We start from the raw sequence: 14,991 nt of genomic DNA on the forward strand, positions 1-14,991 counted from the left end.
TCTTCGCTATTGCACACAGGCTTTCTCTAGTTGTGGTCACTCTCCAGTTTCAGTGCATGGGCTTCTCATTGTGATGGCTTCTCTCATTGTGGAGCAAAGGCTCCAGGGTGAGAGGGCTTCAGAAGCTGTGGCACACGGGCTTATGCTCTGCAGCATGTGGGATCTTCCTGGACCAGGGATTGAACCTGTGTTCTCTGCACTGGCAGGCAGATTCTTATCCACTGGGCCAGCAGGGAAGTCCTAGACTGGGCTTCTTAAAGAAGCACAGTAGTCTTAGGACAACACAAGAACAAGAGCAGGGGCTGCAGGGCCTCTTGAGGCCCAGGCTTGAAGCTCCATAATATCCCCCTCCCCCGTATCTATTGGTTAAAGCAAGCCATTTGGCCAAGCCACATTTAAGAGGAAGAGAAATCAATTTCACCTCAATATGAAAGGAGCAGCAAAGCTACACGACAGAATTGGCAGGCACATGAAAAATGGGCACTGTTGTGGCCATCTTTGCAAAGAGTCGACACTAAGACCTCTGTCCTATCAAGTCTTGAATTTCAAAGTTTCCTCTGGCACCACCAGAGTAACTCCTCTCCATCAGAGTACCTGACTATCACCTCTGTGCTCATCTCCCCTCTAGGTGGCCTGGCAGCTGTGATCTATACAGATGCTCTACAGACTCTGATCATGCTCATAGGAGCACTCATCCTGATGGGCTACAGTAAGTGGGGTCCCAGGGTCATTTGGGTGGATGACAGCACCTCTCTCAAGAAGGGACATCTGCTTTCTTCACAATTTCAAACCCAGCTGGGGATTCCTGCTTGAGGCATTGGTTATTTTAGCTGGAAGAGAGCTGTGCTTATCATGGAAACTTAACTGTTTCTTGAGGAAAAATTAATAGATCTTCTTATACTGGTGTGGTAAATAACTAAATAACAAAATAAAAGGAAGTAAAGGAATCGTTCTTCCTTACAGGAAAATTCCAATTAATAAATGCAGGTGGGGTGAGGGAAATAGAACAACACCAGTAGAACACCCTAGTAATAACAGCTACAGGCAAAAGCCAACGGTAAATGCTGAAGTTAGCAAGTGAAAGTTTATGAAGAAATAGCATATTTGCTTGGTCTCGAAGCATCACACCCAAAAGATTTATTAATTACAAGGGGACATACATCCACTTTACAGTGGAGAAACATGGCACCACTGTACTAAATGACCAAGATATAGTAACTGATAACACAATAATCAGAGGTACCTATATGTAGCTCCCGATGTGGTCACTGAGAATGACACAGAATCACCTCTGTGCCATTCTTGCTGAAACATATACCTTCAACGTCATTGATTATAAACATCAGACAAATTGAGGGACATTTTACAAACTACAATCACCAGTATTCTTCAAAAGTATCAGGGGCATGAAAAATAAAGACAAACTGAGGAACTACAAAGAGAGGAGGAAAATAAAGAGACACAGCAAATAAACACAATGTAGGATCCTGAACTGACTTCCAGAAGAGAAAAAGAACATGAGCGGTGCAATTGGAACAGCTTCTATTGTAGCCGATGGTAATGCACCAATGCTGATTTCTCAGTTTCCGTAATATTAGGAGAAGGGTGTATGGAAACTCTCTGTGCTACTTATACAACTCTTCTGTGTATCTATAATTATCTCAAAAGTTCAAAAATTCTACCTTTCAGACAAAAGTTTTAAAAAATCATGGAATAATAAATTAGTTTCACACACACACACACACACACAAAACAGCAATAAGACTTGCTTATTATCAACTGTAACAGGAAATGTTCTGGACCCTTACAAAGAAGAAAAACTTCACTGGTTTATATAAAGAAGAAAACAAATGAGTAATAAATATGCAAAGACACATGTTCAGCCTCACTAGATAAATGTTGAGTGTGGTTGCCATCATAACATTTTGAACCTCCCAGTGCCACATAAGTGACTCATAACACTCTCGGGTTTTGGAGGCAGAAGAGCCAAAAGATAGACCTTCACATGGTTTGCTATTTAGCCAACTTCCTGATCTTTCTCCCTAAATGTGGGGTCTCAATGAGGAAGTTCCACTACTTAATTCATTATGATCAGTCAGGAGAGAGATTACGGATCCACCTTCAGTAACCTTTCTCATTCTGCTACATCTAGCAGACTTTCTCCTAAGGTATCTGCAGGTTTTTAAATGTGGGAAATTGACTGACAATATATGCATGATTTTCTTTCTTTCTTCTTTTTTAATCATAAAGCTTATTTTATTTTTTAGAATTAATCTTTATTGGAATATAGTTGATTTACCATGCTGTGTGAGTTTCTGCTGTACAGCAAAATCAATCAGTCATATATATATATATACACACACATACATATATATACGTATATCCACTCTTTTTAAGACTCTTTTCCCATGTAAATTATTACAGAGTATTTAGGAGAGTTGCCTGTTACAGTATTGTATTAGTTTGAGGTGTAAATATATATATGTGTATATATATTCAGATTCTTTTCCATTATAGATTATAAATTATTTAATATAGTGCCCTGTGCTATACAGTAAATCCATGTTGTTTATTTCATATGGAGTAATGTGTATTGGTACTATTTTCTGAATATCTCTTTCCAATAGTATTTGCTTATGTGTTTAGTCACTCAGTCGTGTCCAACTTTTTGTGACCCCATGGACTGTAGCCCACCAGGCTCCTCCCTTCCATGGGGATTCTCCAGGCAAGAACACTGGAGTGGTTGGCCATGCCCTTCTCCAGGGGATCTTCCCAATCCAGGGATCAAATCCAGGTCTCCCGCATTGCAGGCACATTCTTTACTGTCTAAGCCACCAGGGAAGCCTGAATAGTATATAGAAACACAACTGATTATTGCATATTGATTTTGTATTCAGCAGCTTTGCTAGATTCATTCATTTATTAGTTTTAACTGTTTTTGGTGGAATCTTTAGGATTTTTTATATATAATATCATATTATCAGCAAACAGGGACAACTTATTTTCAAATATTGGAGATATTTCTGATATATTTCTGTTATTAATTTTTTGTTTAATTCCATTACAATAATAGAATATATCTTGTATGATGTTATTTCATATTAATTTATTGAGGTTTGTTTTATGGCCAGAAACAGTGCCTATTTTGATGACCCTTCCAAGAGTACTTGAGAAGAATATGTATTCTGCTATTTGGGGGTGTAGTGCTTTATAAATTTCAATTGGGTCAACTTGGTTGATAGTGTTGTATAAATCTTTATCTGTATAAATATTTTTGTCTTATTTTTCCATCAACCACTAAAAAGGGGGTATTGAGGTCTCCAACTATGGCTGTTGACTTCTTTCTCTTTTTAGGATTGTTATGAGCTCTTGGTGAACTGACCTCCTTATCATTAGGTGGGGTTCCTGTTTATCCTTGGCTGTATTCTTTGTTCTGGAGTCTAATTTGTCTAATATTAATATAGTCTGTCTAGATTTCTCTTGACTTGAATGGTATATATTCAAGGTCCAATTACTGATAATTGGACCACAAATAATTATCCTTCCCTCCCACTACCACAAAATAATTTTTCAGGGAAAAAAGCATGACAAAAATTTATCATCAAAAATATTTTCCCCCAGTAGCCACTGTTTACCACACTCTTCCACAAAAATAAGACAGGCTGCAGGTTACATATCATTCTTACCCAAGTGGTAACACCAACCCCTTCTCTTCTGTACCAAGAAACAAACAAACAAAAAATACCCAAGAAAAAAAAAATGAAACAAAAAAGACAAACACAATCTTCCAGAACATAATCCAGTGAGAGCAATGTTATTTTGGGGATAACCTTGAATCCTTTTGATTAATATAATGAAGCAATTATCTGCAGACTATAGTGCTGTATTATTTCTTAAGGACAACTCATGTTTGTGCCAGATGCTGTGCATTTTATGTGCAGTATCTCACCTGGTCCTTGCTCCAGCGCTGTGATGTTGGCGCTATATTATTCCCACTCACAGATGAAAAACTGAATCTCAGATGGAGAAATGACTTTCTCAAGGTCATACGTTACTTGGACCACTCTTGAAATACCATAAATTGGGATAGCTGAGAAGAAGTTTAGAGGTGAAAGTATGTTTCCTTAAGGCAGTTTCTTAATTTGGGATCCATGGACAGAATTTACAGGTTTTGTGAACCTTGGATGGGAAAGAAATCCATCTCTGTTTTCACAAATCTATCAGTGACATTTAGCGTCTTTCAGTTATTAGTGTAGGCAGCTCACCACAGGAATATTAGCAATATCTGTGACTTTGGAACCAAAATATAACCCTGATGTTTTTATCCAAATGTTTTTATAATTGCTGCTGATGTATTGAAACACTGTTTGTGTCCATGGTTACTTTAAAACTAGATTGTTATTTGACCCACTGTGGAGTCTTTGTATTTAATGATGCAAATAAATAAATTACTATGTCTTAGTTCTCATGGTTTGATGAGTGCCTTCAATGTATTTGGTTTCCTTTATAATTGATGTATTTTGTATTAAGAGGAAATGGCAACCTACTCCAACATTCTCGTCTGGGAATTCCCATGGACAGAGGAGCCTGGCGGACTATAGTCCACGGGATCGCAAGAGTAAGACACGACTTAGCGACTAAACAATTTTGTATTATATATTTAGAAATATTATTCTAAGAAGCAGTCTATAGTCACTACCAAACATTTAAAAAATGTTTTTTAAAGATAGGAAGCTAAGAACCTCTAAGTCAATTAACTTTCCTGTGGTTTTAAGTAGGATTTCACCCATCTCCAACCATCCCCTCATGAGCTGCTGTGGATCAATCTGAGTTCCTGGCAAATTTGGGCTTCCTCTGAATTCTAGGTTTCGCTGCAGTTGGTGGGTTGGAAGGCTTGGAGGAGAAATATTTCTTGGCCATGGCTAGCAACCGGAGCGAGAACAGCAGCTGCGGGTTGCCCCGGGAAGATGCCTTCCATATTTTCCGAGACCCACTGACGTCTGATCTCCCGTGGCCTGGGATCCTATTTGGAATGTCCATCCCGTCTCTCTGGTATTGGTGCACGGATCAGGTACAGGGCAGCAGGCTGGGCCCCCAGAATGCTTCCTCGGGGTGTCTAGGAGCTGGGTTTTTGCCCTTCCCCTATCCGTCCTCTTATTTCTCTACCACTCTACACCTTATCTTCTTATTCTTGCTCATATGGCAAATCTGAAGCTGCTGCTTTTTGCAAAGGGAAAACTTGATACATCCTGCCTAACGTCTGGAAAGGCTCAGTAAGCAAAAGCGGTGATGTATTTTAAATAGAGGTTTTAGCTGACATTGGTATTATTTGCTCTGCAAATACTGGGTGTTCTCTCTGTACCAGCTGCTTGGAAGTCACAGGTAAACAAGGACACTCGGTCCTTGTAGAACTCACTTTCTTCTGACAGAAGTAGACGGCAGTAAATAAATAAAGGGAACATTACAAGGTGATAACTGTCATTAAAAAAAAAAAAGGAGGTTGAGAGTGTGAGAGTGACATTTAAAACAGGGTGGTCAGGGGAATCATGGTTGAGAAGTGACCTTTGGGCAAAGAAGGAGAGCAAGTGGGTTCTGGTGATTGTCAGGGAAGAGAGTTTGGGGCAGAGGGACCCACCAAAGCCAATCCCTTAAAGCAAATATATAACTGGTGTAAAAAAAAAAGAAATGAGAAAGGCAAAAGACACTGCTGTGGGTAAAATAAGCCTTTTGTGTTAAAAGGTGGGGTGGGGATAGAATCCATATTTGCATTGGCTTGTATTTGCTGAAGAGCTTCCCAGGTGGTGCTAACGGTAAAGAACCCACCTGCCAACGCAGGAGACATAAGAGACGCTGGTTCGATCCCTGGGTTGGGAAGATCCCCTGGAGGAGGACATGGCAACCCACTCCAGTATTCGTGCCTGGAGACTCTCATGGACAGAGGAGCCCGGAGGGCTACAGTCCATGGGGTCGCAAAGAGCCAGACACGCCTGAATGACTGAAAGAGCACGGGCGCGCACGTGAATGTGCTGAAGGAAACTCCAGATGGATTACCTAAAACTGAAGGCGATTACTTCCTGGGGTGGGTGTGCCAGGAAGGACGGGAGCCATTTCACTGCACACCTGTTTATACTTTCTCAGATTTCAAGCCTGTGAATATGTCATCTGTTGAAATCGGTTTTTCCATTACATTAAAGATCAGCGATCTGTGTGCCATTTTGGAAGCTGTATTTCATATTCAGAGCTGATGAGACTTTAACTAAAATAATGATCATGGAGTTGGGCCACTGAATTGATGCAGGAGGCACTGTGGAGAGTGGACCTCGGTCACCCCATGGGTGAGAACTCCTCTGAGAGAAGAGCCAAAACCCAAGGCAGAGATGGGTGCAATATTGCCCCTTTAGAAAACCACTCTCCCCTCTTGTCCCCTCTCCCCTGATCTTTTCCTTAGCAAATATTGGGCTGGAGAGTTCAGCCAATATTCAGCCCTGAACTGACTGGGAGACAGTTCAGATGCAGGCTAAGAGCCTGGGCTTTCTAAACCTTAACAGGCTTGGACTCAAGTTCAGGTGGCATAACTTTGTTTAATATCTTCAGCCTCTGTTTTCTCATTAGTGGGATTACTAATAATTGCAAAAGAGAAAAGCACTGGGAATTTGCTTATAGTCCTTTCTGTTGGGGTGGCATTTAATAAACCGTTAAAATCATTTACATTTTTGCTATGGTTTTATGCTTCTGCTCTTGACACGGGTCACCAGCTTATATTTATTAATCAATATATTTCCTTGAGATGCCTTACCCCCTTACTAGCTGGGATTTCACTGTACATCCTTGAAGCCCACCTTTGACCCACCTTGTATTGTTCAAGAGCCTGGGGACTTAATCCACGATGACTCGATCATCTTCTGGATGCCAGGGAGGGCAAGAGGGCCCAGAAAACCAAGCCTTCTTTGGACCCCATGGCTCGGTCTTGTTGCCGCTGAGCTGGGTTCTGTGGCACCCAAAGGCTGTGTTACTTGTCGGTTCATTGTGCTGGTGCTGCCCTAGGAGACGCACATTTTTTTGTCAGCTCTGTATGTAGCTCACTTTAGAGCAGAAGCAAGGCAAAGTGGCATGCATGGTGCGCTGATTGACAGCATGTTTTAGATCTTTCTGTGCAGAGACAGAAGGGCAAATCACAATCAGTAATGACACTTAAACATGTATTGATAACTGTGCCATTTACCAGTAATTGATTGAAGCATTTCCAACGTATTAGCTCATTCATTTTCATAACATTTCTATGAGCTCTGCCCCATTACTTGGGTCTGGGAGTTGTCATACAGGGCCACACACTCTTCATAGGGCTTGCGGGGTTTTGAGCAGCACAACTCTCTTAAAACTTACTCAGCTGCCTCTTAAATTCTACTCTGGAGGCTCCACTTCATGGGAATAAAAGCCAACATTCTTTTCAGTCACAGCTTTCAACCTGCCATCACAAGAGCTAGGTTTTCCAAAGCTATAAACTCTCCTATCTGCTTCCAGATGGACTGACAAGGACTGAAGCTCAAATGCCTCCTTTGGCACTTTTGAGCGACTGTGTTCAGTTGCTCTGTCATGTCTGACTCTTTGTGACCCCAGGGACTATAGTCCACCAGGCTCCTCTGTCCATGGAATTCTCCAGGTAAGAATACTGGAGTCGGTTGCCATTTTTTTCTCCAGGGGATCTTCCCAATTCAGGGATTGAACCTGAGTCTCCTGTGCCCCCTTTATTGCAGGCGGATTCCTATCACTGAGCTACTGGGGATGCCCCTTTGGCATCTTAATGAAGCCATTAAAAAAAAAGCATTCTATAGATGCTATATTGTTACATGTAACTACCACATTCTTAAGTATTCTAGAAAGCCCAATGGGTGTATGTTTGGAGTTATGAGAAATGACAGGTAACAGTTAAATCAGCTTCTAGACAAAGACAGCTAAGTCCCCAGCTCAAGATAGAGGGGGCCTCACTGTTCCCCACCTGTCCTCAAATAAGCTGATTCCATGTTTTAGACTCGTTCACTGACAGCATCCAAACAAATAATAATAATCTACGCAGTTGAGGGAACACTTGTTTGCAAGTCACAGGAAAAAAAAAAAACCACACATCAAATTTAAACCAGCTTAGGAAAAGGGTGGGGAATTTATTACCTCATGAATTACAAACTGAGGAAGGTGTACTAGCCTTCAGAAACTCCTGGAACTTACTCTGGTATCCTTCTCCATGGTCCTTATTTCTTAACCTGCAGACTTCATTGTTTCTCATTGAGGTCCAGTGGAAAGAGACTGACAACTCCCAAAGTCCCAGATCCAAAAACCGTGGAAAGGCTCTGGTTGGCCAGGCTTGGGTCACGTATCTACCCCTGGATCAGGCAGGATCTGTGCCCAGGAAGAAAGGATAGCCATGTGGAGAGGGGGTGGGCTTCAAAAGAAGAAGCAGGACACTCCAGCAAGCCTGTGCCTTTGATGAACACTTTTTAAAAATGGGAAGGATTCCAACCTTGTCCTGCTCACCACGGTACTAATGGTGGTAATGACATTTCCCTCCTCTTGTCCACTGTTCACAGAACCAACTTATAAAAGCTCTGGTAGATGTCTCAGTGGTAAAGAGTCCGCCTGCCCATGCAGGAGACATGGGTTTGATCCCTGGGTTGGAAAGCTCCCCTGAAGAAAGGAATGGCAATCCACTCCAGTATTCTTGTCTGGGAAATCTCATGGACAGAGGAGCCTGGTGGGCCACAGTCCATAGGATCACAAAGAGTCAGATGTGACTTAGCGACTAAACAACAATTCACCAAGGTCTCTGCAGCTTCTCCAGCTGCTTCAAGACCCCAAACCTCAGGAAATAGTAGAGAAAATTCTGAGTTCATGTAGATGCAATCTGAAGGCTGGAGCAGGATTTGTGGGGACCGGTCTTCTTTCTACTCAAAAAACACTCGCCAGCATGTCATTCCCTTTGAGTGGATAAATCTTTTTTTTGCTATTCAAAATTTGGGTATATTGCAAAATCATCACCAAAATAGATGTTATTTTTCATCACCATACATAGCTACAATATTTCTCCTGTGATGAGACCTTTTTTAGGGTGATGAGAACTTTTAAGATCATCTCTTAGCGACTTAAAGATAGGCGACCCAGTATTAACTATAGTCACCATGCAGTAGATTACATCCCTAGGACTTATTTTATAACTAAAATTTGTGCTTTTTGACCCCCTTCACCTATTTTTCCCACCCCCACCCTTTGTCTCTGGCAACTACCAATCTGTTCTGAAGGGATAAATCTTGATAAGACCTACCTTATGCCTCCCATCAGAGAGAAGGGGGTCAGGCTAAGACCTAGGTGTACCAGTATGCAGTAATTATAAGCCCAGATACACCAATCCTGTTGGTGGCGATATCTCAGAACCTCTCTTTCTCTTCTATTCTCCTTCCAGTTCTTGCTTTCTCTGCCTTGGTATAGCTCCTGCAGCTGGACCGCTGGGCCACAGGGATTGCGAATGAAAGGGATGCTTCTTTGGAGGAGATAGACTCCAAAGTCTACTCCTGAGTCTACTATGCCTACCAAGAAGCCACACACATCTAATTTGCTTTAAGAGAAAGTCATCTCAACTTCCAACCACCCCACTGTTTCCAGGTGATTGTTCAGCGGACTCTGGCTGCCAAGAACCTGTCCCACGCCAAAGGAGGCTCTCTGTTGGCCGCATACCTGAAGGTGCTACCCCTTTTCATCATGGTGTTCCCGGGTATGGTCAGCCGTGTCCTCTTTCCAGGTAAGAAGATAGCTAGGAGGAGAGGTTGTCTGTGAGTCACAGACCCAGTAAAGTGTTCTAAACATATTACCAACTGCCCCATGAGAGTGAGACTGGTGTCCCTTCCTTGTGATTCCACTGAGGCATCTCCATTCCAGCACCTACTGACTCTGTGCTGTTTCCCAATATTGGTTCAATGGGCATGTCCAATAGATGTCCCAGGCCAAACAGAGTGGAGACCTATCCAGGGCTTTACTTCAACTGTATATTTCAGTTATTTAGTTGACTGCACCAGGCCTTAGTTGCAAGCACTTGAGAGCTTTGATCTTCGTTGAGGCATGTGAACACTTGGTTGTGGCACGTGGGATCTAGATCCCTTACCAGGGATTGAACCCGGGTCCCCTGCATTGGGAGTGTGGAGTCGTAGCACTGGAGCACTAGGGAGGTCCCTCAACTATACATACATATTTCAAAACCACAAACCAGGCCAAATCTTGTCCCAGGAGTCAGCTCCCTGAAATCTCACGTCAGGGCACCCTTCACACTTCCGTGGTTTGGCAACTTCAGCCCAGTTGAGCCCGTCAGTTCAGTTCAGTCCAGTCGCTCTGTCGTGTCTGACTCTTTGTGACCCCATGGACTGCAGCACACCAGGCCTTCCTGTCCATCACCAACTCCCGGAGCTTGCTCAAACTCATGTCCATTGAGTCGGTGATGCCATCCAGCCATCTCATCCTCTGTCTTGCCTTCAATCTTCTCCTCCTGTCTTCAGTCTTTCCCAGCATCAGGGTCTTTTCCAATGAGTCGTTTCTTCCCATCAGGAGGCCAAAGTATTGGAATTTCAGCTTCAGCATCAATCCTTCCAATGAATAGTCAGAACTGATTTCCTTTAGGATTGACTGGTTTGATCTCCTTACAGTCCAAGGGACTCTCAAGAGTCTTCTCCAATACCACAGTTTAAAAGCATTAATTCTTTGGCCCTCAGCTTTCCTTATAGTCCAACTTTCATATTCATACGTGACTACTGGGAAAACCATAGCTCTGACTAGTTGGACCTCTGTTGGCAAAGTAATATCACTGCTTTTTAATATGCCACAAGGGAAGCATAGAACTCTTGGCAGGGTACTTTTCTTAACAAAACTGGGGTATCAAACCTCTAAAGTTTTTGCCTTATCTATAAAAAAAACTTGGTAGAGGAATGAGGTTTTCAGCATAGGGATTAAACAGGCCTAGGAGTGGAAAATGTTATTGGGAGTCATTGTGATGTCAGGAACTGGTGATCTATATACCTGTACCTGCAGACAGGTGCATCTGCTTCCAAAACCTGCCTCTTAATCATGCTACTGTCTCTCTCAGGAAATCACATATTAAGCTTTGGATCTATATCTGGAAGACCAATAATAAGACCCTGATCCTCACTCATAGCAGTCAGCCAATCAGTGATGATTATTAAATGAAACATAATGCCACATTCCATGACCCTAGGGAGCTGTAACATCTCAGATGAGTCTGGTACTCGTGAAAAAGTAAAAGAAAATAGATATCAAAACATTCTAGCCTATGGTACCAGCAATAAGTGAGAAATGAATTAGAGAGAGTGAGGCAGGGTGGAGATGGTGAGGTGGGCATGGTGGATTTGAAGGTCTTGATCAGAGCTTCTCAAAGTGTGGTCCCCAGTCTAGCAGCATCAGAGTTGCCTTGGAACTTGCTAGAAAGGCAAACTTTTCAGACCCCATCCAAGACCTATCAAATCCAGGTCTTTGGGGATGGGGCCCAACAGAAGGTGGAGAATCCCTGGTCTAAAGGGCCAGAGGCCGGGCCAAGCCAACATTCCTACCCATTTCCACTCTTCTCTCCATCTCAGCTCCAGCAGCTCCCTACTGAATCTTCAGATGGGTCCAGCACTGCCTCAAAGGATGCTGTGATCCTGGGCTCTCACAAGCCTGGACAACATCCTCTTCCACTTAGTCTATCTGAAAAATAATAGCCACTCATTGAGGAACACTGGTAGAAACCAAGAAAGAAGCAAAATGACCCTCAAAACAATGAAACACAAGAGTCTAGAAATGTACCAGTTTACAAAGCCAATCATTTCCACCTAAGCTTTGGAATAAATTAAGGTTTTGAGTCCTAGGCATGATCCTAGCTTTATGATTTGGGGATGTTATTTAGCCTCTGTGGGTCTCAATTTGCTTGTCTTTAAAATAGGTGTAATAGGGACTTCCCTGGTGGTGCAGTGGTTAAGAATCTGCCTTGCAATGCAGGTTCGATCCCTGGTCGGGGAACTAAGATCCCACATACCATGGAGCAAATGAGCCCCCCTACCACAATTAGAATCCATGTACCACAACCCCATGGCACAATGAAGATGCTACGTGCCATGATTAAGACCTGGGACAGCCAAATAAATAAAAAATAAATAAATACATATTTTTAAAATTGGTATAATAGCAATGTCTTCCCCACAGAGTTATGGAAATTACATGAGAAGGTATGTGTAGAGTGTTAATTTGCAGCATCTGTGTCACAGTACAACTTCTATGAATGCTGGCATTTTGGAAGAAGGAGTTTTGGTGCTGTGTTTGGACTGGACTCTGCTAGAGCCATCCTTTATTTCAAGCATCATAGGATCTGACAAGGGAATCCACTCAATGTATGAAATGGTTGGTTAATTCACCCAAGACACATGAGCAGATATTAGTGAATGGTCGGTTAATGATCGCAAGGCTGTCGATTTCATTTATAACTTAAGCTGAGCCAAATAGTTTCCTTGTGACGAACATATTTTTCAGCCCGAATGAACAAACATAATTTTCTGCCCTAAACATGCATTATAAACTTTGTGTCACATGTTTCATGGTTGAAGCTTGCATTCCTAGAGGGTTAAACAAAAACTCGGTCGTTAAATGAATTATTTCAGGGGGAGTCTTGCTCCTTCTTGGTGTCCCTTGAAGACAGGAGTGTTTGGACAGTGAGAGTTTGAACTCATAACATGTGAATGTAAACAAGATCTTTGCCCCACCTGGGAAGCTCTCTACAGCCTTCTGGCCACAGGAATGTAGCTATTTTCTAACCTTCTCCAAAGCTTCCTCAGACAAATCGTAAACAAGCCAACAACTTTGACCTCTGAAAAGCATTTTTCTCAAAAAGATTGTTCCTTCTCAATGCTTCCTGTCAAATATCATTTTTGGTTTGCTATCTGAATTTTGTCTAAACTGAATCAGAGTTCTGGAGACATCTACTTTTGTTCCATAGCAATTGTTATTATTATTTAAAAATATATTTATTTATTTTATTTGGCTGCGCTGGGTCTTAATTATGGCATCTTTGATAACTCTTAGCTGTGGGCTGTGGGATCTAGTTCTGCAACCAGGGATTGAACCTGGGCCCCTTGTTTTGTGAGCGTGGAGTCTTAGCCACTGGACCACCAGGGAAGTCCCCTGTTATCAGTATTATTAATTGTGGACACAGTACCCTTTCTCACTCATGGATGTAAGTGGAGGGAAGGGTCCCAGCTTTGAGAAGACATAGCTGTGAGTGGAGAAATTTTACAAAGACCAGTTAGTTCCTGGGCTTCCTCATGGATGAAGCGGTCAGGATGATTTCCATTTGTTAGGTCTTATACTGCCTTAAAAAAGAAAATGAAAAATTGGGATTAGGACTCTGTGCTTCCACTGCAGGGGACCCAGGTTCTGTCCTTGGTCGGGGAACTAAAACCTTGCAAGCTGCGCAGCGAGGCAAAAAGAACAATAAAAAATATTAGAGGGCAGGGAGGGATAAATTAGGGATTTGGGATTAATAGACACACACTACTATAGATAAACACCAAGGACCTACTGGGAACTATAGTCAATATTTTCTAACAATCAGTAAAGGAAAGAATCTCAAAAAGAATATATGTGTGTGTGTGTGTATATATATATATATATATATACATACAAATATAACTGAATCACTTGCTGTATACCTGAAACATTGTAAGCTTCTGTATTATACAACCATACTTCAATAAAAAAATTTTAATTAAAGAAAAGAACCAACAGTACTAGGTTTTAAAGTTGTGATGCACTTTAAATGTTCACATTTATTAAACTAATAGTTTTAACCCAGATAAAATTATAAAGACCAGGCATACAACCTCATCTGGAGCTAACATTGCTGCCAGTGAATTTAAGGTTCTTTCTTTGTCCCAAAAGATTTCAGAGACAAAGCAGAGAGGCTGGGAAGATAAAGTGGGAGTTTATTTAAGCAATGAGGACAGTGGGCAGACAGGTGAGGAGCCACCACCCTGGGATTCTTTATCATCGGTGTTGAGGGTCTTCATGCAAATGAAGGGGTAGAATATTCCCTGAGGAAGGAGGAGTTCGGAGTTTGTAATCCCTGATTTTAACCCCAGTTCATCTTCCCAAGGGGAGTAGGGATTTTTGTCCCTATTTAGCTGAAATCAGAAGTGTCATGGCATCAGTGCATGGTGGGTGATTCTTATCTGTAAGGCCAACTTTATTGTAATAAGAACATACTAAGCAAAAGGTTGCCTTTGGAGGCAGGAGATTCCCGCCTTTCCCCAGCTTTCTTTGTTACCTGAACCCTTACCACCTACAATATGTCATTTCCTGTCAGTATGGAGTTTCCTGCTTTCCTTCATCTGCCTCACTGTTTGCAAGACATTTACAAGATGTTTACAAGATTTCCTGCCACCTGGCCCCTGCCCCCATTTCCCTGCTCATACCTGGCTACCTGCCTGCTGTAACCCTGTCAAGCATCTGTGTTCGAGGCCACTTGTGAATTCGAGGCCTCAATTACATGTTCATCATGAAACTGGTATTGCATCAGAACCTGGGAGGAGATGGGCGTGGGCAGCGATGGGCTCCAAGCCCATCCCTAAACTGAGTCTTGGGGGTAGTTGTCACTTGCCATCGGAGGTGGGCTGGAAGGCAGTGTCACCCATCAGAATGAGGAAGAAACACAGAGGGAGGGTCTGGGAATTGTGTATGGGAGTTACCCCTATTAATAGATCCAGCTGGCAAAAGAGATATGAGGATTTGTAAGTGGTCCAGCAGGGGTGAGTGGTGATGTTTTGGCATAGAGACGGTGGTGAGGAGCATAGCTCAGCTCAGATATGAGGAGCTGAGGAAGACAGAAAGTAACAAGAAAGCTCGTATTCAAACACGTGCCAGACCACTGAAACTACCTACGCTCTGGGCCTTCTCTGAAACTTTGGATTGGGA

The 14,991-nt window shown here is 42.4% G+C and overlaps 1 protein-coding gene across 2 annotated transcripts in view; it reads left to right on the forward strand.

Annotated features, from left to right (window-relative positions):
• The window catches only part of SLC5A11 (solute carrier family 5 member 11), a 57,555-nt gene that overhangs the window by 33,845 nt on the left and 8,719 nt on the right, over positions 1–14,991 (forward strand). For both annotated transcript variants that reach the window (XM_042239969.1, XM_027961475.2), the window contains 3 exons: positions 629–709; positions 4,866–5,071; positions 9,652–9,787. In XM_042239969.1, coding sequence (XP_042095903.1) covers positions 629–709; positions 4,866–5,071; positions 9,652–9,787 — 423 coding nt within the window. The remainder of the gene's footprint in view (positions 1–628; positions 710–4,865; positions 5,072–9,651; positions 9,788–14,991) is intronic.

The sequence above is a fragment of the Ovis aries genome, chromosome 24, assembly GCF_016772045.2.
Source record: "Ovis aries strain OAR_USU_Benz2616 breed Rambouillet chromosome 24, ARS-UI_Ramb_v3.0, whole genome shotgun sequence".
Taxonomy (NCBI): domain Eukaryota; kingdom Metazoa; phylum Chordata; class Mammalia; order Artiodactyla; family Bovidae; genus Ovis; species Ovis aries.